The sequence below is a fragment of the Cariama cristata genome, unplaced genomic scaffold (genome assembly GCF_000690535.1).
Source record: "Cariama cristata isolate BGI_N322 unplaced genomic scaffold, ASM69053v1 scaffold4049, whole genome shotgun sequence".
NCBI lineage: Eukaryota > Metazoa > Chordata > Aves > Cariamiformes > Cariamidae > Cariama > Cariama cristata.
The window spans coordinates 5413-28967 of NW_009637314.1; the positions used below are offsets into that span (position 1 = coordinate 5413).

The 23555-nt window shown below is 36.3% G+C and overlaps 1 protein-coding gene across 3 annotated transcripts in view; it reads left to right on the forward strand.

The window, feature by feature from the left end:
• Positions 1-23555, forward strand: part of IBTK (inhibitor of Bruton agammaglobulinemia tyrosine kinase) — a 50869-nt gene that overhangs the window by 5157 nt on the left and 22157 nt on the right. For all 3 annotated transcript variants that reach the window (XM_009708274.1, XM_009708275.1, XM_009708276.1), the window contains exons 3-19: positions 80-204; positions 1305-1415; positions 2494-2664; positions 3773-3890; positions 5652-5832; positions 7065-7188; positions 9467-9644; positions 11180-11354; positions 12184-12780; positions 14649-14735; positions 15695-15777; positions 15880-15917; positions 17692-17788; positions 18179-18280; positions 19233-19350; positions 21009-21069; positions 21785-21912. In XM_009708274.1, the coding sequence (XP_009706576.1) occupies positions 80-204; positions 1305-1415; positions 2494-2664; positions 3773-3890; positions 5652-5832; positions 7065-7188; positions 9467-9644; positions 11180-11354; positions 12184-12780; positions 14649-14735; positions 15695-15777; positions 15880-15917; positions 17692-17788; positions 18179-18280; positions 19233-19350; positions 21009-21069; positions 21785-21912 (2494 nt within the window). The remainder of the gene's footprint in view (positions 1-79; positions 205-1304; positions 1416-2493; positions 2665-3772; positions 3891-5651; positions 5833-7064; positions 7189-9466; positions 9645-11179; positions 11355-12183; positions 12781-14648; positions 14736-15694; positions 15778-15879; positions 15918-17691; positions 17789-18178; positions 18281-19232; positions 19351-21008; positions 21070-21784; positions 21913-23555) is intronic.

Sequence of the window (23555 nt, forward strand, 5' to 3'; positions counted from 1 at the left end):
AGCAGGAATTGCTCTTCAAAGTCAGTATGCACAAGACTGGTAAATTTGCAAGCTGCACAGAGAATTTTTTTCATTGCAGATCCCACAGAAGTCTACACCTGGGGCAACAATATAAATTTTACTTTGGGTCATGGTGGTCAACAGGGTAAACATCATCCTGAATTGGTGGACCTTTTCCCTCGGAATGGCGTGTACATCAAACAGGTATTCTTAATGTATTACATAGGCACCTTTCTTGCTGAACTTGGAGGGATGTGTGAGGGGGAACAAGTATCAAAGATGTTACCAAGTCTTGACAATTTGCATGAAAAAAAAAAAGTTGGGTCTGTGGAGTTTTTTTATTGTGATTGGTTTTGATGTTTTGTTCCTCCCCACATCTCTTTTTATTTCTTCCTAGTTATTTCTTAGCAAGCAATTTCCATTGATCTGTCAAGCAGCTTAGAGCGGCTAAGGAGTACTGGAGTAGGCCTGCTCTATTATATTCTTGCTGCTTTCCTGTCCCCCAGTCACCCTCAATGAAATCGTGGTTCTCTATTTTGATGGGGAGAATGGTGTGGAGTTTTTTTTGTTTTGGTTGTTTGGGGTTTTTGTTTGTGGGTTTTTTTGTTTGCTTGTTTTGTTTGTTTCTTGTAGTATGATTTACCTTTAATGTATGGCTTGTGTATCATTAAATAAATTCAGAAGCATGATACTTCTGTAACTGTTCTGAGTTTCTGGTTTCCTGTGCAACTCTGATAGTGAGCTGATGTGGGGCAATGAATCTGTTTGATACATGTTGAACTAAAATTCTTCTTATGTTGAAAGCACCCCATGCTGTTAAGCATGCTTCACATAGCAGTAGTTTTGTCCGTAATAACTTCTTGGGACTTCAGTTTAAGAAGGTTTGAAAGTTTAAAGTACACCTTGAACAAGCATTCAGGGCAGACAGTCTGCTGCAATCTTAACATGTTTCCTTCAGCTCTTTTCAGGCAGTATTGTTGCCCCTAAAACTCAGTCTTTTGAGCTTCTGTTAGCCTGTAGAGCCATGATTGAACTTATTTTAATAAATACAAACTGTAGGTATCTTCAAGTAGGGTAGGGCAGTACATAATAAATTTAAAGCAAGTATTTTGTGTTCGTTGTGACTTCATTTGGCAGTCCTGTGCTTTAATACTAGCATCTTACTTGTATTTTCACAAACAAATCTTTATTGAAACTGAACTTCTTAAAAAAGTAGTTTTGGCAGATGTTTCCAGATTATCCAAGAAAATTAATTTGTCCTGTACTGCCTCATCCCCACTCCTTTTTTTCCCTTTTTCTTTCAGGTGGTACTCTGCAAATTCCACTCTGTGTTCCTTTCCCACAAAGGTCAAGTTTATACATGTGGACATGGACAAGGAGGACGCTTGGGTCATGGTGATGAGCAAACGTGCCTGGTATGCCATCTTGTGTAGCGTAGCATGATGTTTTGTTTATTTCAAACAGCAAGGCTAACAGTGAATTGGAGTTTCTGTGAGTGTACTTTCAAAATGAGTTTGCTGTTGATTTCAAACAAACCCTCTTACTCCCCACCAAATGACAGAAAAAAACCTCTCCGGTACTACTAGTGAGGTGGCAGTGAGTAAATGAATGTACATTTAAATATATTTTGATTTAAGATAGCTAGACACTGTGGTCAAACTTCTGTGTTATGGCTGAGTTGTTTTAAAGGCGAGCTGATAACAGATAAGTGGAAGCGAATGTGTTTTGGCTGGACTGGCTTCTTAAATAGGTTTGTGATGCCATCTGATGAGTGTCAAGGCTGGCACAAAGGAAACAGCAGTACCGTGGAGCTGTAGTGGCATGAAAACTGATGGTAGGGTTGCCTGGTAGAGTGCATTTAGTTTGCAGCACAATGATTTTTTTTTAAATTTCTAATTTCAGGTATCTGGTAGAACTTGATATTATGTTGCTGGATGTTATAGTGAATACTGGAGCTCAATTCTTAACACTTTTTTTTTAATGCAATTCTATTAAATTAGAATTTTTTGCAAATTACTGTTTTGAAATTGGGATGTTACCCGGTTGAATAAAGGAGAACTCACGTTACAGTGCATGAAGTCAAAGATACAGAACTGTTTCCGTGTTCAGTGGAATTTTCTTAGGATTATCCTGTTTTGGAGGGATAGATCTTTATCACTCATGGTAATTTAAAAAGAAAAACAAAAGAGGTAACAGTTAATATTTGTCCAGCTGTCCTGAAGATATGGTTTGCAACATAATTTAAGACCCGGTAGTTTAAAAATCATCTCCCCTGATAGCAGAGGATGCATTTCACATGAAGGTAGTTCGTCTTATTACGTTGGATGTTGTAATTATGTTAGTGAATGTGTTCTATGTTCAAATTAATTTTCATCTGTAGTTCAATATTTGGTCGTGAGTTTCTGTTTGTGTAACTTGAGTTTCATAGATGGCCACTGGTTAATATCAAACCAGTGTATTTTTATATCAGGTTTTTTTTTTTTTCTTGTTCAGGTTCCAAGACTTGTGGAAGGCTTAGCTGGCCATCAGTGCTCCCAGATAGCTGCAGCTAAGGATCATACTGTTGTTTTAACAGAAGATGGATATGTTTACACGTTTGGTTTAAATACTTTCCATCAGTTGGGTATTCTTCCTCCTCCAACTAACTGCAGTGTTCCTAGACAGGTAAAAATAACAGCAGTCAAAGCTTAGCTGATTGGTGGTTGGTGGGTTTTTTTTGTTTGTGTTGTTTTTTGTTAAACAGAAAGTAAAATGTGAAGATTGTGGAAGTAACTTTTAAACTTTTTCAGGGCAATGAAGTCGAATGTGAGTTCAGATAAAATCTTGATTCTGTGTTATCATACATCTCAATCTTAAGTACTTAACTGTGTCCTCATAACGTAAGCTGAACTCTGTTAAAGTTTGTAGTGTTAAGTATGATACAAGGTACAATTGCCAAAACCCTTTTCTTCCCTAAATTGTTCTGTAGCTGAAATGACTTAAAAGTAGTAGATATGTATTACTTGAGATTCATACTCTTCAGTCCTTTTGAATCACTGGATGATGGATCTCAGGGTTTGATGGTTGTGTCCTTTGCTGGAAGCACTGTTGATTCTGGAGTCATAATGGGCATTAGCAACTTGACTGTGTTTCTATGCTCAATCTCTGATTTTATTCTAATTTTTTTTTTAAAGTAAGAGTTAACGTTACCTTTTATTGAAAGGAAACATTACGCTACCAGTGTTATAAAGGTAGGAAAGAGTAATTGGCCAAAGTGCAACAGGGTAGTGTTTTGGGGTATAATAGGCCGCTCTTCAATAGTGTAACGATAGCTGTGTAATCACAGTATTTGCTTTGATCTTGATCTGGAAAATCAAGTTATATTTGAAGTGTGGAATTAGTAGTATAGTGTTCTGCAGTGTGTTTAAGGCATTAGGATTTACATGCTGAAACTTTTTAGGTGACACTTTTGCAGCACCTGAGTTTTCTTTGGCTGTCTTACACATGTCCTGTGCAGTCTTGTTCAACATCTTACATATGAAGACAGCCAAAGGAGATTTGATTCTAGTTCTGATCAGGTAATGCAAAAAGGTTACTTCTTTTTGTCACTAGTGCAGTAGTGCCCTACTTGACAAACTTCTGAAATAATCCTGACTTTAATTAGACTGTATGTGGATTGATACCAATGCTTCATCCTTAATGACTTTAGGAGTTAAATGTTGTCAGAAGTTTGTACGTGTGAAATTCACTTGTTGCTGCTTAATATTAAGATGTCCTTTGGATTTGTGCTTAGGTTCAGGCAAAAAACCTGAAAGGTAGAATGGTGATTGGAGTGGCTGCAGGCAGATTCCATACAGTGCTATGGACTAAGGAAGCAGTGTATACCATGGGGCTGAATGGCGGCCAACTAGGTAAGGTAGAAGTGTTCTGAAAGTAAAACCCAGCCGTTAAAAGATGTTATTCATACTAAAGCTGTCATCTGCTTCTTGCAACGGAAGCCTCATTGAAGCTTTCTCTTCTCTCTCTGGACTTTTTTTTTTTTTTAAAAGTCTGATGACATCCGTTCACATTTCTTTTGAAGAATATTTTCTTTACTGCCAGTCACTTTCACGTTTTGAGATGATGGGAACTACTCAGATTGAGCTGTTGTTTGAACTCTTTATAATTTTTTTTGCCTTGGAGGTATCTTGTGTGGTCCTGCTACTGAAGACTTTCGGGAGAGACACAGTGTTGCTGTTTGTGTTGCCAGTTACCCCAGGGCATGCTTGTCTGTTTCCAACAGCCTGGCTGGTACTGCCCTTAATAGATTGTAAACTAGCATTCAACTGTCATCCCTATGTCCTTCTTTCACCATGTGCTGCAAACATGCTGCTGATAACTTTTTCCATATTAACTTTTTAAACTGAAATGATTGTCCATATCTGGAATTTTTTTCAACAACGCCATTACCGGAATCTTCACTTAACTTGGCATTATTCTGAAGTCAAGAAAGAACCTAATAAAAATGTGTTACCAACTAGTGAGCTTCTTGATTTATTGTATTGTCTTTTTTAATAAACAGGTATTGTAATATTTGTTTGGATTTACATTTCTGCAGTTCTGTATCTGTGTGCAAACAAAACTGTTAGCTAGCTCTGGTACTTTGAGTTAATCTGCATCAGTTCTGGCATCAGGTTCAGACACTCTTTTGTGTTCCTATTTAAGATTGAAAAGGTATGTGAAAAAGCTTGTCTTTGTCAGAGAAGTATCTTACTAATGAATATTTTTTGTTCTGTGTTTTTTTTTTATATGCACCCATCATATAATTATTTTTTTTGTGGTTGCTTGTGTTGTTGAGATTTTCTTGTGTGCACATGGCCCACTGCAGTGGAGACAGTAATTGGATCGTAAGCAGTCTAGTTGTGTCAGCTGGGCACCGAGAGACACCTGTGGTAATAAATCTTGCCTCTTTAAGATGTTTGGTCATAGCACTACACTGTCACATGACAGGGTTGTTTCCAGCTTTAGAGGTAGCTGTGCTGCTTGTTCCTGAATATTTGTACCCTGATCCACTATGTGGTACAGACATAAGTGCACACAGAGCAGGGTTATGTTATGTATGAGATTCTTTGTTAGGTTTCTTGGTGCAGCAGAGCAACAGTGGCCTATAATTCTATTTATTTTTTTTAAATATGTTTTTAGAGACCTTACATTACAGCTCCGACCTTGTGTCTTGTTTCACGTAACTGCCTGCCTTCATGCTTACATGCACTTATAGTAATTTTTATGATAAGCTTGATTGATATCTTCCAATGGCTGAAATAATCTATAGTTTATGCCAGAGTGCTAGTATTTCTAGTATCTTGAACTGTAATATGATCAAATAAATGTTCTTTCTTTAGAATCAAAGGCAGTACCACTGCAGAGTCTAACTGCATTAAATGGCTTTCCCTGTAGAATATGCCTTAATTTTTTGTCTCAAATCTTCAAGGTTTTCTGGTGTTTGTGGTGAGCTAACAAGTATGTGGGGTAGGTCTCTTATCTGTCTAATTGTTTTGAAGATGAATTGTCTAACTACCTAAAAAAGTCTTTTAGAATTTAAAGGTTCTTCGAAGTAGTGTAGCAAAGTGTCCTTTAAATGCACAATGTGTAGAACAGAGAATAATGTTTTTGGGGTGTGTTGTATTTTCTAGGTTATCTGCTGGATCCTAATGGAGAAAAATGTGTAACTGCACCTCGCCAAGTTTCTGCTCTACACCATAAAGATATCTCTGTGTCCTTGGTCTCTGCAAGTGATGGTGCTACAGTATGCGTTACTGAAAGAGGAGATATTTATTTACTTGCAGACTATCAATGCAAAAAGATGGCTTCAAAGTATGTGTTACTTTTCTAATTTGTCATGAAGAACAATAGGTGAAGACTTCACTGTATTCTTACACTTGCAAGCTGTTTTAAAGGTTGCTGTGCATAAAGTAGAGATGATACAGTGCTCCCCTGAGTTTTTTTCACTTACAGTTCTTTCATATGAACTGCGGCTATCTTGTTTGTTTGATGTTTATTTGTTTTTGTTATTAGATGAGGCTAAAGTGCCACTCGCTGTTTACCAAAGGTATTTAAAAAAACATACTAAGGGGAAATACTTTGTGTCATAGGTTTAAAAATATTGAAACTAGTATTTTTTTGTTCCTCTGTTAGCCTGAATTTGTATAAATGCGTATTTGTAGAGGAGTTGAAAATCTATTGTTCTGTTTAGTTATGTTGTTACGATTTTGAATCATTAATTTGGGGTCTGAATTTCATAATTAATATGTGGATATAGTATGTTATAAAGGGTAACTTAGGTTGCATGGGGAACCTTGTGACATCATCTTGTCCATATGCTAAAACCTGGATGTAAACCTGTTGAAGAAACTGAGCTCATGACTCATAAATATAGGAAATTATTTGATCCCATTCTCTCCTCCTTAGGTTGCAGTAACTGATTAGAAGAGGTAATTAGCTTTTTTCCCCAGCTAGCTTCAGTTACTTTTCAGCTTCACTTCTAACAGTATTTATTGACATGTTACAGCTTAATGATTATTTTATACTTCGTTTTCTGTATGGTTGTAAGTGAAAGTGCTGGCACTTGGAGAAACTTAATACTGTATACTGCGCTCTTATACTAAGAAAATGAAAAGAGATAACGTGCGTGGTTTTGATCAGGTGAAAAACAAAACCCACCAAAAACCTGAGAAATGACCTACGGGGGTAGGATGGGTCTTTTAATACAAATAGCTAAATGAAATTTATACAATTATAATTTTTGTAATGCTGAAGATGAAAGCTAAATCATATACTGGTTTTCACTTATGGAATTTTGTGAAGAATCTGTGGATATGATATGACTGACTTAAAAGCAAAGCAAAAAGTAAAATGTACTAACAGTATTTTATTAGCAGTTACATTAGTAATACCAGTGGGGAGAAACTAAACTTAAGTAATTTTTCAGTGTCAGTACCTCAGCTATATTTTTTTACTGTTCTTTAAATGGAAAAGGTAACTCTGTCATAGAAACAATGTAAGTGCACAATGAAGAAATACTAATTTAACATTTTGTGCTCTTTCAGACAGCTGAACCTTAAAAAAGTTCTTGTTAATGGGGGATATTTGGAATATAAGGTAGATACCCAGCATCTTAAAGAAAACGGGGGTCAGAAGATTTGCATTCTAGCACTGGATGAAGCTGGAAGAGTAAGTTGTGTCTCTAGAAATCATAATCAGTATGCAGCTTGCTATATAATTAATCAAACTTTAAACATAAGACAGGATAAAGTCATGCATAGAAAATACTCTGTTCATTTCTGTGGAGCTGCTAGTGATTTTTTTTTTTTTAAGGGCTATGGGAAAGATACCAAAGTAATGTACAGTAGTTTAGATCTTTACAGATTAAAAATAATGGCTTTTCAGTGAAGATGTGAACTCCTTTGTTTTTACATACGTAAGTGGTTGTATAGTGTACATGTTCTGTTTCTTTGGTTCTTTTTTTTTTTTTCTTCCCCTCATCTCTTCCGTCATCACACCTACCCAGTCACCTTTAGACCCTCCAGAAATAGTCTCAGAAACAGTCTTTGGACTTGAAGTTTTAGAGCCTTTGCTGGAAAGCAGCTGTTCTGTAGATGAGATGTGCCTTTTATTGTTGAAAAGTTGCAGCTAAACCTGGTGAATGGTTTAATATTTATAGTTAAATGTAGACACTGTGTTGTCTTAGATCTGGAATACTGTGGCAGATTTATTGTTTTCTTCCCTCATTCTTTCCTAGAGTAACAGTTCATAGGACCCTTCGAAAGCCCAGCCTCTTGTAGGTCTGCGCACTGGGAGAGCTAAACCTTCAGTGCCATCTAGTGGTGCTTGCGAAAAGGGTTTGTTACTGAAATGCTGCCTTCTGAAAGAATGTTAAAAACTGAGCTTGTGTATCAAAATAGGGAGCTGTGTGGGGATTTTCTTTCCTTGCATTTGACTGAATTATGTTTTGGGATGATCTTATCTGTTTATTAGGTTATTAGCTGTCTCTTGAGTTTATAAACTTCCAGTTCAGTATTTGTTCATGTAAGGTTTAGCCTCTACCATCTGTAGTGTTGGTAGTGTCCCTTCAACATCTTTGGGACACTGCTTTAGCAGTAAGAAAGTACTTTGTCTGCCTGCATCAGTGGAACTATGTCAACCTACATTTCATATCTTTTCATGCTGAATGCTGGCAAATGCTAGGATCTTTAGGGCTTTTAGACATTATAAATTATTGAGTAAGAAGAGGGATGGGATCTTAATACTTCTGTTTCCTGAATCAGCGCTTCGTGGTTTGGCTTGATTGTACTCACCTTGAGAGTACTGTTTAGCCTAGAGAAGAGAAGGCTCAAGAGGGATCTTATCAATGTATATACTTGAAGGGAAGATGTAATGAAGATGGAACCAGGCTCTTTTCAGTGGTACCTCGTGATAGAACCAGAGGCAATGGGCACAAACAGAACCAAAGGAGGCTCTGTCTGAATATCAGGAAGCACTTTTTCACTGTGAGGGTGATCAGGCACTGGCACAGGTTGCCCATGGAGGTTTGGAGTCTCCGTCGTGGGAGATACTCAAAAGCCATCTGGACATGGTTGTGGGCAACTGGCTCTGGGTGGCTGTGCTTGAGCAGGGAGGTTGGACTAGATGACCTCCAGAGATCCCTTCCAGCCTCTACCACTCTGTGATTCTGTAGGGCTCAAGAGAAGGGAAAAGAAATAGGTTACTTGAATTCTTTTGTCCCTTCCTTATGTAGATGTTAACGGACCTATGCAGGTCCTTGAATGGGACAAGATGAAAGCCTGACTTTAGCACCGCTAATACCGCATCTGGGCTTTACCTTATGTGGGATTGTTTCTTCATGCTCACTTCTTTCAGACATCTACAATATCTTTATTGGGTCCTGCTGTGCATGCAGTTCTTCAGATTTCTGTTGAATGTTTTGAAGTTTGTGTTTGGTCATGATCTCTATTCCGAAACCTTGGCTGGTACAGAGAGACTGGGAGGTTTTTTTCAAACAATTAACAGGAAATGGTTTAAATTTTAAGTGTGTTAGCTTTGAATTTTGCTTGATTTATAAGCAAACCAATTGGCCAAATCTGTAAGTTAAGAAGTAGATTAAACTTGTTTCTTGACTTGACGACACCTTTTGCTGCCCTTGTTGAAATGTAAGCAAAAACTGTCCCGTAGATGACTGCTGTGAAGATGTTTGAATATTCAGAGAAGCTTTCAAATGCCCTTCATGGGCAAATGGATCTTGATTCTATAATAGATTTTCCCTGTTTTAGTTGTGGGTTCTTTGCAATAGGTGCTTGTAACACTTTAGGATATAATTTTGAAGAATGTCTTTCCCCTTTTACATGCAACTTTGAGGTGGCACATTCTTGTGTTTAAAAAAGTAATGTGTGATATGTAACTGTTTTAATATGATATGAAGATTTCCCTTTTCTGTGAAAAAATGGTATTATAGGTGTTTTGCTGGAAGTCGTCTAACAGCTCCATGAAGCAGTGTCGTTGGGTGTATGGACGGCAAGTCTTCATGTCCGATGTTGCTTTAAATGGAAACGAAATAATGTTTGTCACACAGGATGGTGAAGCCTTTACAGGAAAGTGGCTCGAAGAAGGGAAAAAAATCTCAGAAAAAAAAGGTTAGCTGTGATTTCTTAATGGTTTAAGTACTTCAAATCAAGATAAAAGTTTAATCAAATCTTTACAGTCTCTAACAGTATATGTGGTGAGTTCGTTCTTTCCTCTGTGACTGACAGTTGGTACCACTGAGCACTACTGTTCTCTTTCCTCAGTAATATTAAGATTTACTTACTTTGCAGCCTTCAGTTAACTTGCAGGTGGAGATTTGCTGGAAGAAAAGTACTTCTGCAGAGTAGTTGTAGCACAAGAGTCCAGTGTAATCATCTTGTCACATATTAGGTGACCAGTCCGAAGAGACTGACATGGAACAAAAGAAGCAGCGTATACTTGCTTGCCCTGCTAAGTCTGTGAAACCTTATCATGTTTCCCAGACCTTTATGTGAGCATAATGCAGGGTCCAGAGCAAATTCTGCCGTATTAACTTGGCTCATATTGGTGACAGTAGGTCCTGATGGATTGTTTTTCTGCAATAAGATACCTGTCTACTATAGGACAAGATTTTAATTGAAACTGTCAGCTCTGGTCATGTGGGGATCTTAAAACTCTATGGGTAGAAATGGATTTACTTGCAACCTCGCGTGTATTTGAACCTTATAGCTTTGTCTTGCAGTTCTACTTCCTTTGATACTGAGATTCCATCTTCAGTTTTATCAGTCCATTTTTGCATTCTTTCACAGCAAAAATGTTTCCTCTGTTGCTTGATCCAGAGTTGCACGCTAGTTTTACTCTATTGCTGCTTTCTTTTATTCTACACATCACATAGTAGTTCCCTCATCACAGAAGCACTAAACACGTCTTTCTTTTGATCTGTTTCTCCTGGTGCTGGTATGTGTCTATAGGCACTTCTTTATATTTATTGCTGTTATTTCTGTAGTTTTTAGTACCCTCAAGGAAGCTTCAGAATCCAGACCTGTTGACTAGTTGAATGTCTAGTTGATGTTCATCACTGATTTGTAATGAATGAGAGCTGCTGTTTTTTCTTAAAGGTTTTAATGAATGTGGTGAATGGGGGTGCATATATTCAGTTACTCAGTTCTTGAAAAATAATCTAGTATTCAGAGAATATAATGTTTTTTCCAATAGTACTTTGTTAGTTTGGGTATAATTTAAACAGATATAATATGAAGTCTGAAGACGATTGTATTATATCTGCTGTAATTGATATGACAGGAAAAGAAAACAATCTTGCACTGCTTACACTAATGCACAGCTTGTTTCGTTCCACAAGAGGTTGCATTGAATGTTAGATGGAGTGTTTTCTCTTACATGAAAAAGTGGCAAAACGCTTCCGTGAGAAGTTCTGGATAAAAACTCTCCTATATGTAATGTAAAGTCTCATTCTTAAAACGTCTTCCTACATTTCGGTTAAGTGAGCTGAAATCTTCAGCATAATTTAGCCTTATTCAGTGACTCTGTCAATGGACTTACAGAAGTCATATGTCTTGCCTTTTTGTTGTATCAGTTGCATTTTAATTAGCTGGACCTTTTTGTGTTTGTTTGGTTTTTTTGTGTTGTTTTTTTTTTTTTTTAGCAGAACTTGTATCGAGCCTTCAGAATTCTTCATGTGATGTGTCTTGTGAACAAGATACAAACAGTGTGTATGAAAGAATTCGACTTCAGAAGCTTACTTTTGTCCACCGAGCTGTTAGTATTGCCACCGATCCTAATGGTAGCAATTTTGCTGTTTTACAGTCAGATCCTAAAACAAGGTATTTTTAAAATATCAACAACTAATTTTTCTCTTTTTGTGTGTGACTGCAATTAAATCATTCTGCTTTTCAAAACTATTTTTTGGCTCATACAGAAGTCACAGTAAATGCAATTATCTATGCTGCTAGAGAATACCACTTGCTAGTAAACAACTGTTGAAGTTACCCAAAGACCTCAGCTTATATATTTGCGTAATTAGTGTAGATAATATTGATGTTTTATCTAAAATGTTTAAGGCAAACGTTTGCGATGTAGTTCTTAACACACTCTAAGCTCTGAATACTGTAGAAATTCACTCCTTCAGTAAACACCAATAATCAGCTTTTAAATAAAAGTGAAAAGTCAGTCTTTATTTGTTTGGAAAAAATGTTTAAAATGAATAAGTAGAATACTGAACCATGTTCCTTGCGCTTTCATAATAGTTTCCAATATATCTGATAAATAAGTAAATATTAGCTTTTTTCTTATTGCTTTGGATTGTAACACGAAATACAGCAAACACTTCTGTGTTTTCTTGTTTGAAAACTAAGATGAAGATAAGATAGTTCTGATAATACATATTTACTGGCTACATTATAAAGACAAAATACTGTATTTATTATTCTGAAGCTAGATAGATCTTGCATATGTGGTTTAATTACCTAAATAACATATTATTAGTTCTTTTTGTAAAGAATAGGGCAAGGAATGTTGAGTAGTCCAGCAGTGTAAGAGGAAACCCAAACAAACCAAATGGAAACAACCTCACCCTCTTCATTAAACATAGTATGTAAAATTTTATGGACCTTGTAAATAGTGGACTTTTTCATGGATTTCATTTTCTTCTAGTCTCTATGAAATTCCAAGTGTGTCATTATCAAGTTTTGGAGAGGATTTTGGCAAACTGTTAGATGAGACAGATGAAATGGACAGCATCCACGATGTGACTTTTCAGATTGGCACAAGAACTTTCCCCGTACACAAATACATCTTGGCTGCACGCTCTGATTTCTTCAGGAAGCTGTTTGTTGCCAGTGACGACCAGCTAGACACTCCAGATGTCTACCGTAAAGATGAAGATGCTGTTGGATGTGATCTTTATGTAATAGAGAAAGTTCATCCAGATCTGTTTGTGTACCTTCTGCAGTTCATATACACTGATACTTGTGATCTTTTGACACATGGATATAAACCAAAAATCCTGCATAAAGGAAAATCGGAAGAATATCAAGATACTTTAATTTCTAACCTGAGCAAAATGAGTTTTGATGAAAATGTTAGTGCAAAGTCTGCATTTGAGATTTATAGAAATAATCAAGTGCAAGTTATAAATGAAAAACAAAAGAGCAAATCTAAAAAAGGCAAAGTTGTTGGTGAGGAAGCTAACCTCATAAAAATGTTGCAAAGTACTGCAAAGAAGTTTGGACTCAGCAATTTAAGTGGAAGGTAGGTGAAAGAAAATGCATTTATATTCTGACCAGCTCTCCGCAGAATGTTTTTATGTAAGCTGATCTAACTTTAGTTGTTATTAAAGTAGAAGGCTAGTTGGGGTTGATAAGTTGACTTTTTGTTGCTTGTTTCACTGTTTGTAAGTATAAAAGTTTACGACATGCACCGTGTCATCTCTTTAAAGCAACATCAGTTTATTCTGATGCTCTTCGCTAAGAGAAAGCTTGTATGACCTTTTGGAATAATGTCAGAAGCAGACTTTCATAGCATGATTATGTACTTAAAGCATAATTTTTCAATAGGCTTCTATATGATAGAAATGTGCTATTGACCCTTACTGTGTCCTAGAACCTCTTGGACACTTGTATTTAAAACATCTGTCCTGTGGATCTGTCCTGGTTTCAGCTGGGATAGAGTTAATTTTCTTCCCACCAGCTGGTACAGTGCTGTGTTTTGGATTTAGGGTGAGAATAATGTTGATAACGCACTGGTGTTTTACTTGTTGCTGAGCAGAGCTTACACAGAGTCAAGGACTTTTCAGCTTCTCACCCTAGCCCACCAGTGAGTACGCTGGGGGGCAGAAGAAGCTGGGAGGAAACACGGCCAGAACAGCTGACCCCAACTGGCCAAAGGGCTATTCCATACCGTATGATGTCATGCTCAGTATATAAACTAGGGGGAAAGCTGGCTGGGGGCTGCTGCTTGGGAACTGACTGGGCATCGGTCAGCGGGTGGGGAGTAACTGCATTGTGCATCGCTTGTTTTGTATATTCTAGTTCTTTTATTGTTATTATTACTACTTTCCCTTCCTTTTCTGTCCTGTTAAACTGTCTTTATCTCAACCCACGAATTTTGCTTTTTTACCCCCAATTCTCTCTCTCATCCCACTAAGTGGGGGGAGTGAGTGCGTGGCTGTGGGGTGTTTAGCTGCCTGCTGGGTTAAACCATGACAGTATCTTTTAACGCATGAGCTCTCTGGGGCTTGACGTCTGATGCAGATCATCTGACTTTCCAGAATGACTGTCATGGAATATCAGTACTTGTTTTGTTAGACATAGCTGATCTAATTGAGTTTTGGATTGATGAATTTCTATGCTGTGGTCCATAGTCTACCAGTTTTTTCCATAGACAGTGAACATATTTAGCATAAAACAACAAAAGCAAAGTTGAATTCTTGTTTAACTGATGCATTTTTAATGTTAGGTGGTGAAAATAATGGAATTGAAACCAAATGTCTCTGTAGAACTGTGTTACCAAGGTTTTTTTTCCCTGCATTTGTTTTTTCCTTTCAAAGGAGGCAATGAGCTTTTTCAGGGCAGTTTTCTTCACTGAATTCTTTGCAAACACTAAAATTAATCAGGAAAGATGTGAAACTGCTGCTAAAACAGAGTTCCCAAGTAAAATTTCCATGTTAAAGCACTTTCCCTTTGAAAGTGTGTTGCTTTGTAATCCACCAGCAGTACTCACAAGCCTTCTTGATGAATTAGTGTGCTAAAGAAGCCTGTGCTGAAACATGCATCTCTTCCAACCGCTGTCTTTGCTCAGGTAACTAACTGGTAGCAGTATGTTTACCTCCTAGATTTTTGACCCTGTGATGTTGACTTTGGCCTTAACTGTAGCAGTATACCTTTCATCTAAGATAATAAATATGATAGCTAAGAAAGAGTGTCAGTTACATTTTACATCTGCAGTGAAGACTTTCAAGTAGCAACTGGCCCTTTCTGGGTTTCTGTGATCAATGATTTTGATCCTTTTTCATATTCACGATATGAGCCCACTGAAGTGCTGTTACTTTGTGAAACTGTTCTTAATGGTTTGAACTGTGTACTAATTGTATTACTTACTACTAATGCTATGATTTGCAGGTTGGATGGGGTCAGGTTAGAAAATGGAAAAATTAATGTTGTCAACAAGAAGAATGGAAACAAACCAAAGTTAAATCCGAAGAAATGGTAAACTTTTAAAATCAAACTTCCCCTACCCCCAGCATCTTCCTTTTATGTCATCTCTATCTGTTAAGTATAAGCTAAGGGTGATAAGCTGTATTTTAACTTCTGATGTACACTTATCTCTCTCACAGTAACTCATATTTGGAAGTTCTCTGTAGGTGCTTATAGACTGATCTATGAATTAGTAATCTGGGATAGATTAAGTATGGTATATTTTTGCTTCTTTTTGCTGTACATTCATGTGTTCTGTGGATTAACTGTGTCGTAGAATAATAATGCCAGGAGGAATCTTGTGGGTAATCCAGTCAAAAGCAGTTTGACTTTGCAAATATGTTTGCTGTGACAATAAGACTACATGGATTGGAAATAAGCAAATGTATAAGATTTTTTTTCTAATTAAGAAAACCTCTAGAATATCTTTCAATAGAAAAATTCCCTATGCTTTTATCAAAGTGATGTTTGGTTTTTAATTGCATTGGTGTGATTGGGTTATCTATACCCAAAGGCTTTAAAAGTCTACTTGCATAGTAAAAACTACATTGCAAAAAAGTAGCTTTTTCACAGAATTTGGATTACTTCACTCTTAAAATGCATTGTCAAAGCTTATAGTACCTACTAATGTAAAAGAAATAACTAAATGAGCATAGACCATTTCAGATTGACTAAAATTAGCCATAATTAATTTATTTGGTCATAGCAGTTTTGAAACAGTAATTGATCATGTTTTGAAGGAAATAACTTCAGATGGAATTTTGAGAGCTCACTTTGGACAAAAAAATTTCTGTCTTGAAACAGTCATGCCTGTATTTTTAGGTTCATTTTATAGGTTATTATTAAAGTTCAGATGTGTTTTCTTTTAAAGGATAAATCCTAACTTGCTAAAGTAAGCATTTATTCATAGAGTTTACAACTTGTAGCTCTTCTGTATAGTCACAGTTCTGACCCTGTTAAATATCTTCTAGTTCGTACCTCTGCGATGTGACCCTGAAATCTTTAGATGGAAAGGAATTCCCGTGTCATAAGTGTGTACTTTGTGCAAGACTTGGTATGTGTGTGTATCTTTATATATATATTAAAAATAGAAGCCGTATTGTCTTTTTTAACTGAAATTTTACTGCATCTTGAACTGAAATGCCTTTCTTTACAGATTATTTTCACAGCATGTTAAGCAGCTCATGGATTGAGGTAAGCTTGCCAGTAAACATGTGTGGTGGTATGTTTTGTTGCATCAAATAAGTGACAGCTTTTCAGTTTTTCTTAGAATAACATATCCTAAATACTAGGGAAAAGGAAACGCTGGATTCTTGGATCCTGTTTGCAAAAAAAACCCAAAAAACAAAAAACCCCACATTTTTGATTACTCTACATTTGTACTATTGAGATTTTGTGTTAAATGAGAGTAATAAATGTAATAATGTATATCAAAGTATTACTTTTGTTTTAGAAGTTTATTTTGAGCTAGCTCATGGGATTTATAAAAACTGCTGGATTGTTCTTATGGGATACTGCTTCGGATGAATTTTCACTTTCTTTCTGTAAAAGATCTTGCAATTTAAATAGTATGCAGTATGGAATAGCTTTTTGTAGGTACTGAGTGAAAGATGCAGCAGAATCAAGAGTCAATGTGTAGAATCTCTAGTTGACTTTCACTGCTAATGAAATAGAGGCTATTGAGAACTTAGTCACCAGCTGCTGCTTCAAAAGGTGTAGATCTTTTATTTGTCTTGGTTACTGTTTGCTAGCTGTGTGTCAATGCCCTGGTTGTTCCTAGACATTGTAATTTCACTAAATGCCTCCATTTAAGTGTCTGAATGCTATTGATAATGCTTGTTGAAAGAGAGGAAAGGTGTAGATAAAGAAGCATTTTTCAGAGACTGAAAGCTGAAGAAGTGTGCAAGAGTTTTCTCGACTTTCATAGCTTTTTGGCAATATTTAGCTCTAAGAACCTGGCAAAGTACTGACAGTTCTCTTCTGCTGCATAACAGAACCTCACCTGTCCTCTAAGTTACTGTGCTGCCTTTTCCTCGGTCATCCCTGAGGAAACATACCCGGAACACTGAGACAAGTGATTGATTTTGTTGTTGTTGTTGGAGGGTTTTTTAAAGTGCTGAATATCCATTTATATTGTTGATTTCTTTATCAGTTGTATGTAGTTTGTAAGTTATCTGTTATTTCATAAGTAAATTAAATTGTACTAAATTCATAAGTAAATATTTTGTGAATCAAGTGCTCTAGATGTTGTATAAAAATCTTAATGTCTGTAAGAGATTTTAAAATTTCAGACGGGAAATATGTCAGTACCAGTAGCATGTTCTAAAGCAAAAAATGTCTTTCACTATAAAGCTGTGCTTCAGTAGCACCTAAAATAAACCAAAGTTGTTAAGCAGTGATGTTGCATAAACTTGAATGGTGACAATTGCATGGGTTAATGGCTAATGTTTACTCATACAAAAACTTTGCCTTAATGGTTAAGATGTTTCTTCAAATAGAGGGTTTGCTGAGGACCTTGTTTTCAAGGGATTAACAGTAATGGCTACGTTCATTTTATTCTTACATGGGAACTTGTGATTTCACTAGATTTTTTTACCTTGAAAGGAAAGCAATTCAGTACTTGCATAGGGGATTCCTGTAGTTCTACTTTTAGACAATTGTGGGTCAAGTAATACAGTGAAGGAGGTTTGTTAGAGAAGATACTGAAACTCTTGAAACACTGAACTGTTTCATTGATATTTATTCAGAAGTTCGGGCAGATTTTAATTGCTCTGGTTCAATTAATTCTTAATTGAAGAACTTGAAGAGATTTTGTGCAAATGCTTAAAAAATTGTTTAACTTTGAAAATGTGACCCTCAGAGTCATTTGCTAAATATAATTGTTGTCTTAATCTTGTATTTTATTCCAAGTAGTCAGCTTCTTTTACTCTTTTTGGTTTTGTTTTTTTTAAATTCTTTTGCCTTTTAGGCTTCCTGTTGTTCAGCTCTGGAAATGCCAATCCATTCTGACATACTACAGATAATTGTAGATTACCTGTATACAGATGAAGCTCTTGCTATAAAAGGTGCCATTAATATGTTTTCAACTCCACTGTAGCTCCTGCAATTTTTATATTTTTAAAATAGTAATTCAGTACTTAATATGCTTACATTTAAGTTTTATGTAGAAAATTCCAATTTTTATGACTCTTACTTTAGATTTTGAGGTGATAGCTGTACCCCAGGCGTTTCTGTACCTTTTCTTTAGTTTGTCAACCTGCAGTTTTTCTCTTCTCTCCTTCTCTCGCTTCAAAAAAAATGACTGTGCTCCTCTAAGCTATTCCTTGTGCTGTGAAAATCCCATCAAAATTTGCAAAGCCATTACATTTGTCCTTTAGTCATATTTCATTGAAGCTGTATGTGTTATAGTTACTTTTGACTTGCCCACAGTGTTTACGTGATGCTTTGTTTTTCAGATTCTCAAAATGTGGAATTCATATGTAATGTTCTTGTGGTGGCAGACCAGCTTCTTATATCCAGACTCAAAGAAATCTGTGAAGTAGCCATTGCAGAAAAACGTGAGTTATTCTACTTGTATTATAAAGGGTTAGAGAATAAAAAATGCCTTTTTTAGATACTAATATTCTTGCCTATTTCAGCACAGAATTATTTGCTTATTCCTTTGCTCTGACTACCTTTTGCTGTTCATTGCATAGCTGTTAACAGTTGCTTCTTTAGTGTGGGTGATGTTCTAGGTTGACATAATCTTCCATTCCTTATGCATTGTTGTCTTCATCTCATGCTCTTTTATTAAAGAAAAAAAAATTAAAAAAAAAGCAAAAAGCAAAAAAATCCCACCTAAAACACTGCAACAAATAAAACTTTTATAAAACTTTTATTTTGTTGAATTAAAACTTCTTGTCTTTCAAACATGATAAAATGAATTCTATGTTTCTGTTTCTGTCCTTGTATTTAGTTCTGGTAGAGCTTCTGTTGTTTGATTGACACAGTGCTGTTCCTGTATGGCTATGAAGATCTGTCTCTTCTAGAAGACACTAAGTGTCGTTACTTGGCTTGATACAAGAAGTCAGCGTACAATTTTTGCTTGGCATTTCTTAGTGACTTCCATTTTTCTCTCTCTCCTCCTTCACCCCTCCCTTTTTTTTTTTTCTTCCTGCTAAAGGAATGTTTGGAGCTTTAAGAACTGTTTATGCTGTATATTAAACTTGCTATTTTTAACTTTCTTTTTCCCCTTTGTTTTGGACTGCTGAGTTTCAATGTGTTAAAACTGGTATGTTTGTAGGTAGAGCCTTTCCATTTCTGTGAAGCAGCCATTGCATTCAAGCTGCAACAGAGTTATGTGGAGCTTGCTGTAGTTTATGGCCATTTGAGCGTTAGCATTTTTTCTAGGAAGGGAGAAGTACCTGATAAGTTTCAATAGCTAGATCATGCAGTGCAATAAGTCTGAATACAGCTGCATGGTATTGCAGCGTGTTACCCAATTTAGTTTGTTGTGTTTCTTCTTTGCAGTTACTTTAAAGAACGCTGCTGAGCTGTTGGAGTTCTCAGCCATGTATAACGCTGAGCAGTTAAAACTGTCCTGCTTGCAGTTCATAGGACTCAATATGGCAGCTTTGCTTGAAGCAAGGTAAGGAGGAATGTAAATGTGTTCATGTACTATCTGTAAAAGTCAAAACATCCCAAAAAGGCAAAAAGGTTGGAGGAACTAATAGGAGCAGTTAAATGTTAAAATGCAGCTGAATGCTGCTAGTTTAAAGGGAGGTTCATTATTGCCAAACAAGGAGAGAGAAGCTAGTTAAGTATCTGTACATACTGTACCAGTTCTGTATTAGAAAACCCTATGTTACAATCTGGCATGAAGAGCCTGGATTAAGGGGAAAAACCTCTCTTGAATGCAGTGGGCTTTGACAGTAAGCCTAATCTTGTTAAGGTTTTTTAAATTGTTTTTGAAGATGCATAAAATGGCTGTGGTGGGTTTTTTTGTTGTTGTTGTTTTGCTTTTGTTTGGGTTGGTTTGTTTGGTTGGTGTGGGTTGTTTGTTGTTTTTTTGGTTTTTTTCTTACTTAATAGTTACTATGCAAATGGAATTTGTTTTAAGTAAGTTTATTCTAGCTGGTGTGTTTTCCAAAGAGGATGGGCCTGCTACCTGGTAGTATCTTTGCTTTAACTGTCTGCAGTGAGGGCTGAACAAGTTAATTACTTACCTTTGCTTTCCACAGTGATTCAGCTAGGGTTCTAAGAAGTTGAAGATTTGCTCTGGCCTTCTTTCTCTTGATGCTTTTGGACAGGGCTTCAAGTTGCTTCCAGAGTACATATCATCTTCTTAGAGCAAGCCTTATCAGCACTGATTGAACTTTGTTTCTAGCAAACGCTTAAAAAACCCCCAAAACCAACCAAACACCCACCCCACCGCCCCATCTCTTTTATTGGTCCACTTTGTCCACTCTTAGCCTTTTTGTCTTGCTTCCTTTTACCTGTAGAAATTCTTAAAGATCTGAACTAGTTCAGAATGCCCACACTTTGTTGCTGTGTCACACAACTGCTCTGCTTGTATCACAGATACAGGAATTCATTCATATTAACAATTTTTCTCTTCGTATCTTTATAAACGTTTTAACCTTTGGTTTTGGAGAGAAGAGTAAAAATCTAATAACACTGTCTTAAGTATTATTCTGAATTCAGATTTGTTTCGTCTTAAACCTGGAAAGGACATGCAGCATTCTTACTACAATTAAGACTGTATCTGCATTTTAGTGAAAATCTGAAAATGTCATTACTGGGTAGCAAGACTTTTAATCTGAGACACCTGAGACAGAACTTAGTCATGACAGCTTTGTTGAAGGAGAGCTGCTCACATTACCGTTGAGTAAAGTTTGTTGCTGTAGTATTGTTTTTTGGCATAAATGTTAAGGGATGTTGTGGCTGAGTTTTATAGAAGAGTTTGCATAGACTTGGAGTATTAGATACATGTCAGGAAGACTTGAAAGTATGCAGAAATAGGTAAAGTAATGACCAGATCATGGCAACTTAACTAATAGGTCTATACTGGCTGCAGCCTTAATTGGTAGGCTATCTGGAAAGGTTGTGGGTTTAATCCTGACTTACAACAAGGACATTGACTCGTTTATATTTTGTGTTCGTTTTCTTCCTTCTGACTCTGTGACCACCATGTATAGGTGATAATGACTGTAGGTGAGATTAATCTAAAGTGTTCATTTGAATTTTTTATTTTTTTTTTTATTTTTTTTTTTAGCTGGTAAGATAAATTTGTTTGGGTTTTTTTAGGACTCTGGATATCTTAAGTGATGAAGTTGTAAAGGATCTTTCTGTTTATTACAGGAAAATGGTAAGTTGTACAACTTTAAGTTTAAAATGAGAACAGATGAATAATAAATACATAACAGCAGGTTCCACAGGCTGAATGTGGAACATCTGACTCAAAAGCTAAGGTTAGCTGTTGGTATTATCACTCTCGTGGAGCTATTTCATTATTCAGTAGCCACTTCTGCAACAGTATTGTGTCCTTTAATTAATTATACACATTAAATGTATTAATGTTCTGTAATTAACAATTATTGCAAGGGAAAACATAAGCAAAACCTATGGAAAAGAACATCTGTTACTTAGAAGAAAGGAGAATAAAGCAAATTGGACTTCTCCACTGTAAAGTTCAGGGTGATCCTGTAGATCTTAAAAGCAGTAAGAAAAATAATGTGAAAGTTGAACTTAATGCAAAGAGGAAAACCAAGGCACGTTATAATCCAGTGTTCTTTAACTCTACGGTAGTAAAAGATGAATTTTTGCAAAACGTTGAAGCATTTTTTTTTTTTTTTTGTCAGAAGTTACAGGCAGCTGAAATGTATGTGTTTTGAGCCTGTCAGTTAAAATAATTCTCCTGTTTTGCTTAAAGATATAACTTAAGTTTATAAGCTGGTCAAATAATTACTTGATCTGCAAAAATGTTTTAAAAGACAGTTGGTTTTGGTCCTTTTAGAAGAGATCATATATTTGCTAACATCCAGCTTAAGAGAAACTTAGTGTAATGACTTTTACAACTACAGATTCCAGCTATGGTCAGGAGAGTGATTACTCCATATCCAGATGGACCTGACATAAGTTCTTTTGAGCCTGAAGATGGAGAGAACTTTGTCTTTTTAAAGGAAGAAATGAATACAGAACAAAATTCTCAGTAAGTATCTGTATTTTGTCAACATTTTTAACTAGGTGAGCTGTATATGGTATTTAGCTGCCTTTGGATGGTGCTTGACTCCTTTTCGGTTCAGAATTGAAATATTAAGAAATAGGAGCAGTGGAGATTTCAAAGACTGTTCTTGGTTCCCTTAAGTATTTTAAAATGTTACAGAACTGCAGCAGGGCACTTTTTTTCAATTTAGAAGTAGTGTGTGAGTAAAGGTAGCAAAACAAGCATTCACAGTAACGTTTGGGAGCTGTGCATGTGACGAGAGTATCTGTGTATGTATGAAACCAACTGTGGAGCTCATTGAACTTCACTGAATTAGGAGAAATCAAAAGAGAAAAAACTAGACTTTAATGTACTATAGATATGTCTGGAAAATTGTGATAATCTACATTTCTTAATATTAACAGAATTGTCAAGCAAAATGCAAAGTTTTGTAGCAGGAGTTTTTAATCTGTCAGTTTAAAGTGCCTACTGTCTGGCTGTAGAATAACAAAACAAGTGACCTGTGTTTAAGAGGTGTTAGAAGATGTGATCCAAGCAACTGTAGATCACGTAGTTTGGCCTTGGTGGTTTTGCGGACTTCTGGTATTCTGTCTTTAAACATTTGTTCTGAAGATGTAAGGGTGAGAGCAGTGGAATCTGTGAAGTCTTTTCAGACTAACTTGATATGCTGCTTTTCTCTGGTGAGCAAATAATAAAATTACAACTGCTTTTTTGGGGTACAGTTTTTGAACTGGAGAAATTGACTATGACATCACAGCTATGAAAAGTTAATTTGATAGCATGACTTGGTAACATGCTTCCAAATAGTGAAATAGGTCACTGTGCGCATGAGACCTCACCTACAGTATTGTGTACTGTTCTGACCACTTATGTCAAGAAAAGTTATGCTAAATGAACTAGTACAGATAAGGACTAGTAGATAAAGGGAACTGAGAGGCTATTTTGTATTAGACTTCAAGCCTTTCAGTGTTTTTAAAGGCTAGATGATAGCCTTTAGGGAATAGGGCAGTCCAAGGATTAAAAAAAAAACCCCAAGCATTGTAAGGTTACAGTATTGATGCAAGAATGAATAAGTAAGAATATAGTTATTCCACAAAAAACTTCTCAAAAGAAGCTTTTTGAAATAGCGTTACTGTAGCTGAGATTCATATAATTCTGAATTTCTAGCAGTTTTGTTAACATAAAAGATGCCTTTTATTTGATTCCACTCTTCCTAATATCATATATAGGAACACGTGACATCTTGGTAACGTGACCATATACCTGTTTTATTGTAGAAGTATATTATCATGGTGGCAATATTTGTGTTGGGGAGAAACGAGACCAACTGTGGAGTTTATTGAACATCACTAATTTAGGACAAATCAAGAGAGAAAAAAGGGGAGACTTGGATGTAGTTTGCTTTATGTCAGTTGCTGCAATGTGTAGCAGGTTTAATCTGACCTAGGTGGCAGTGCCAGCCTATGCAGCTGCTGTGTCTTCCACTGTCTCAGCAGAAGTCTTTGTGCAGCATACTAGACCAGAGACTAGATGTAGATTGGAAAGAATTTTTTCTCCTCTTCCTGGATTTCACCCCCTGCCCGCCCCAAATTGTTTACTAAATGGTTGTGCCAGTGCATAAGCAGAGC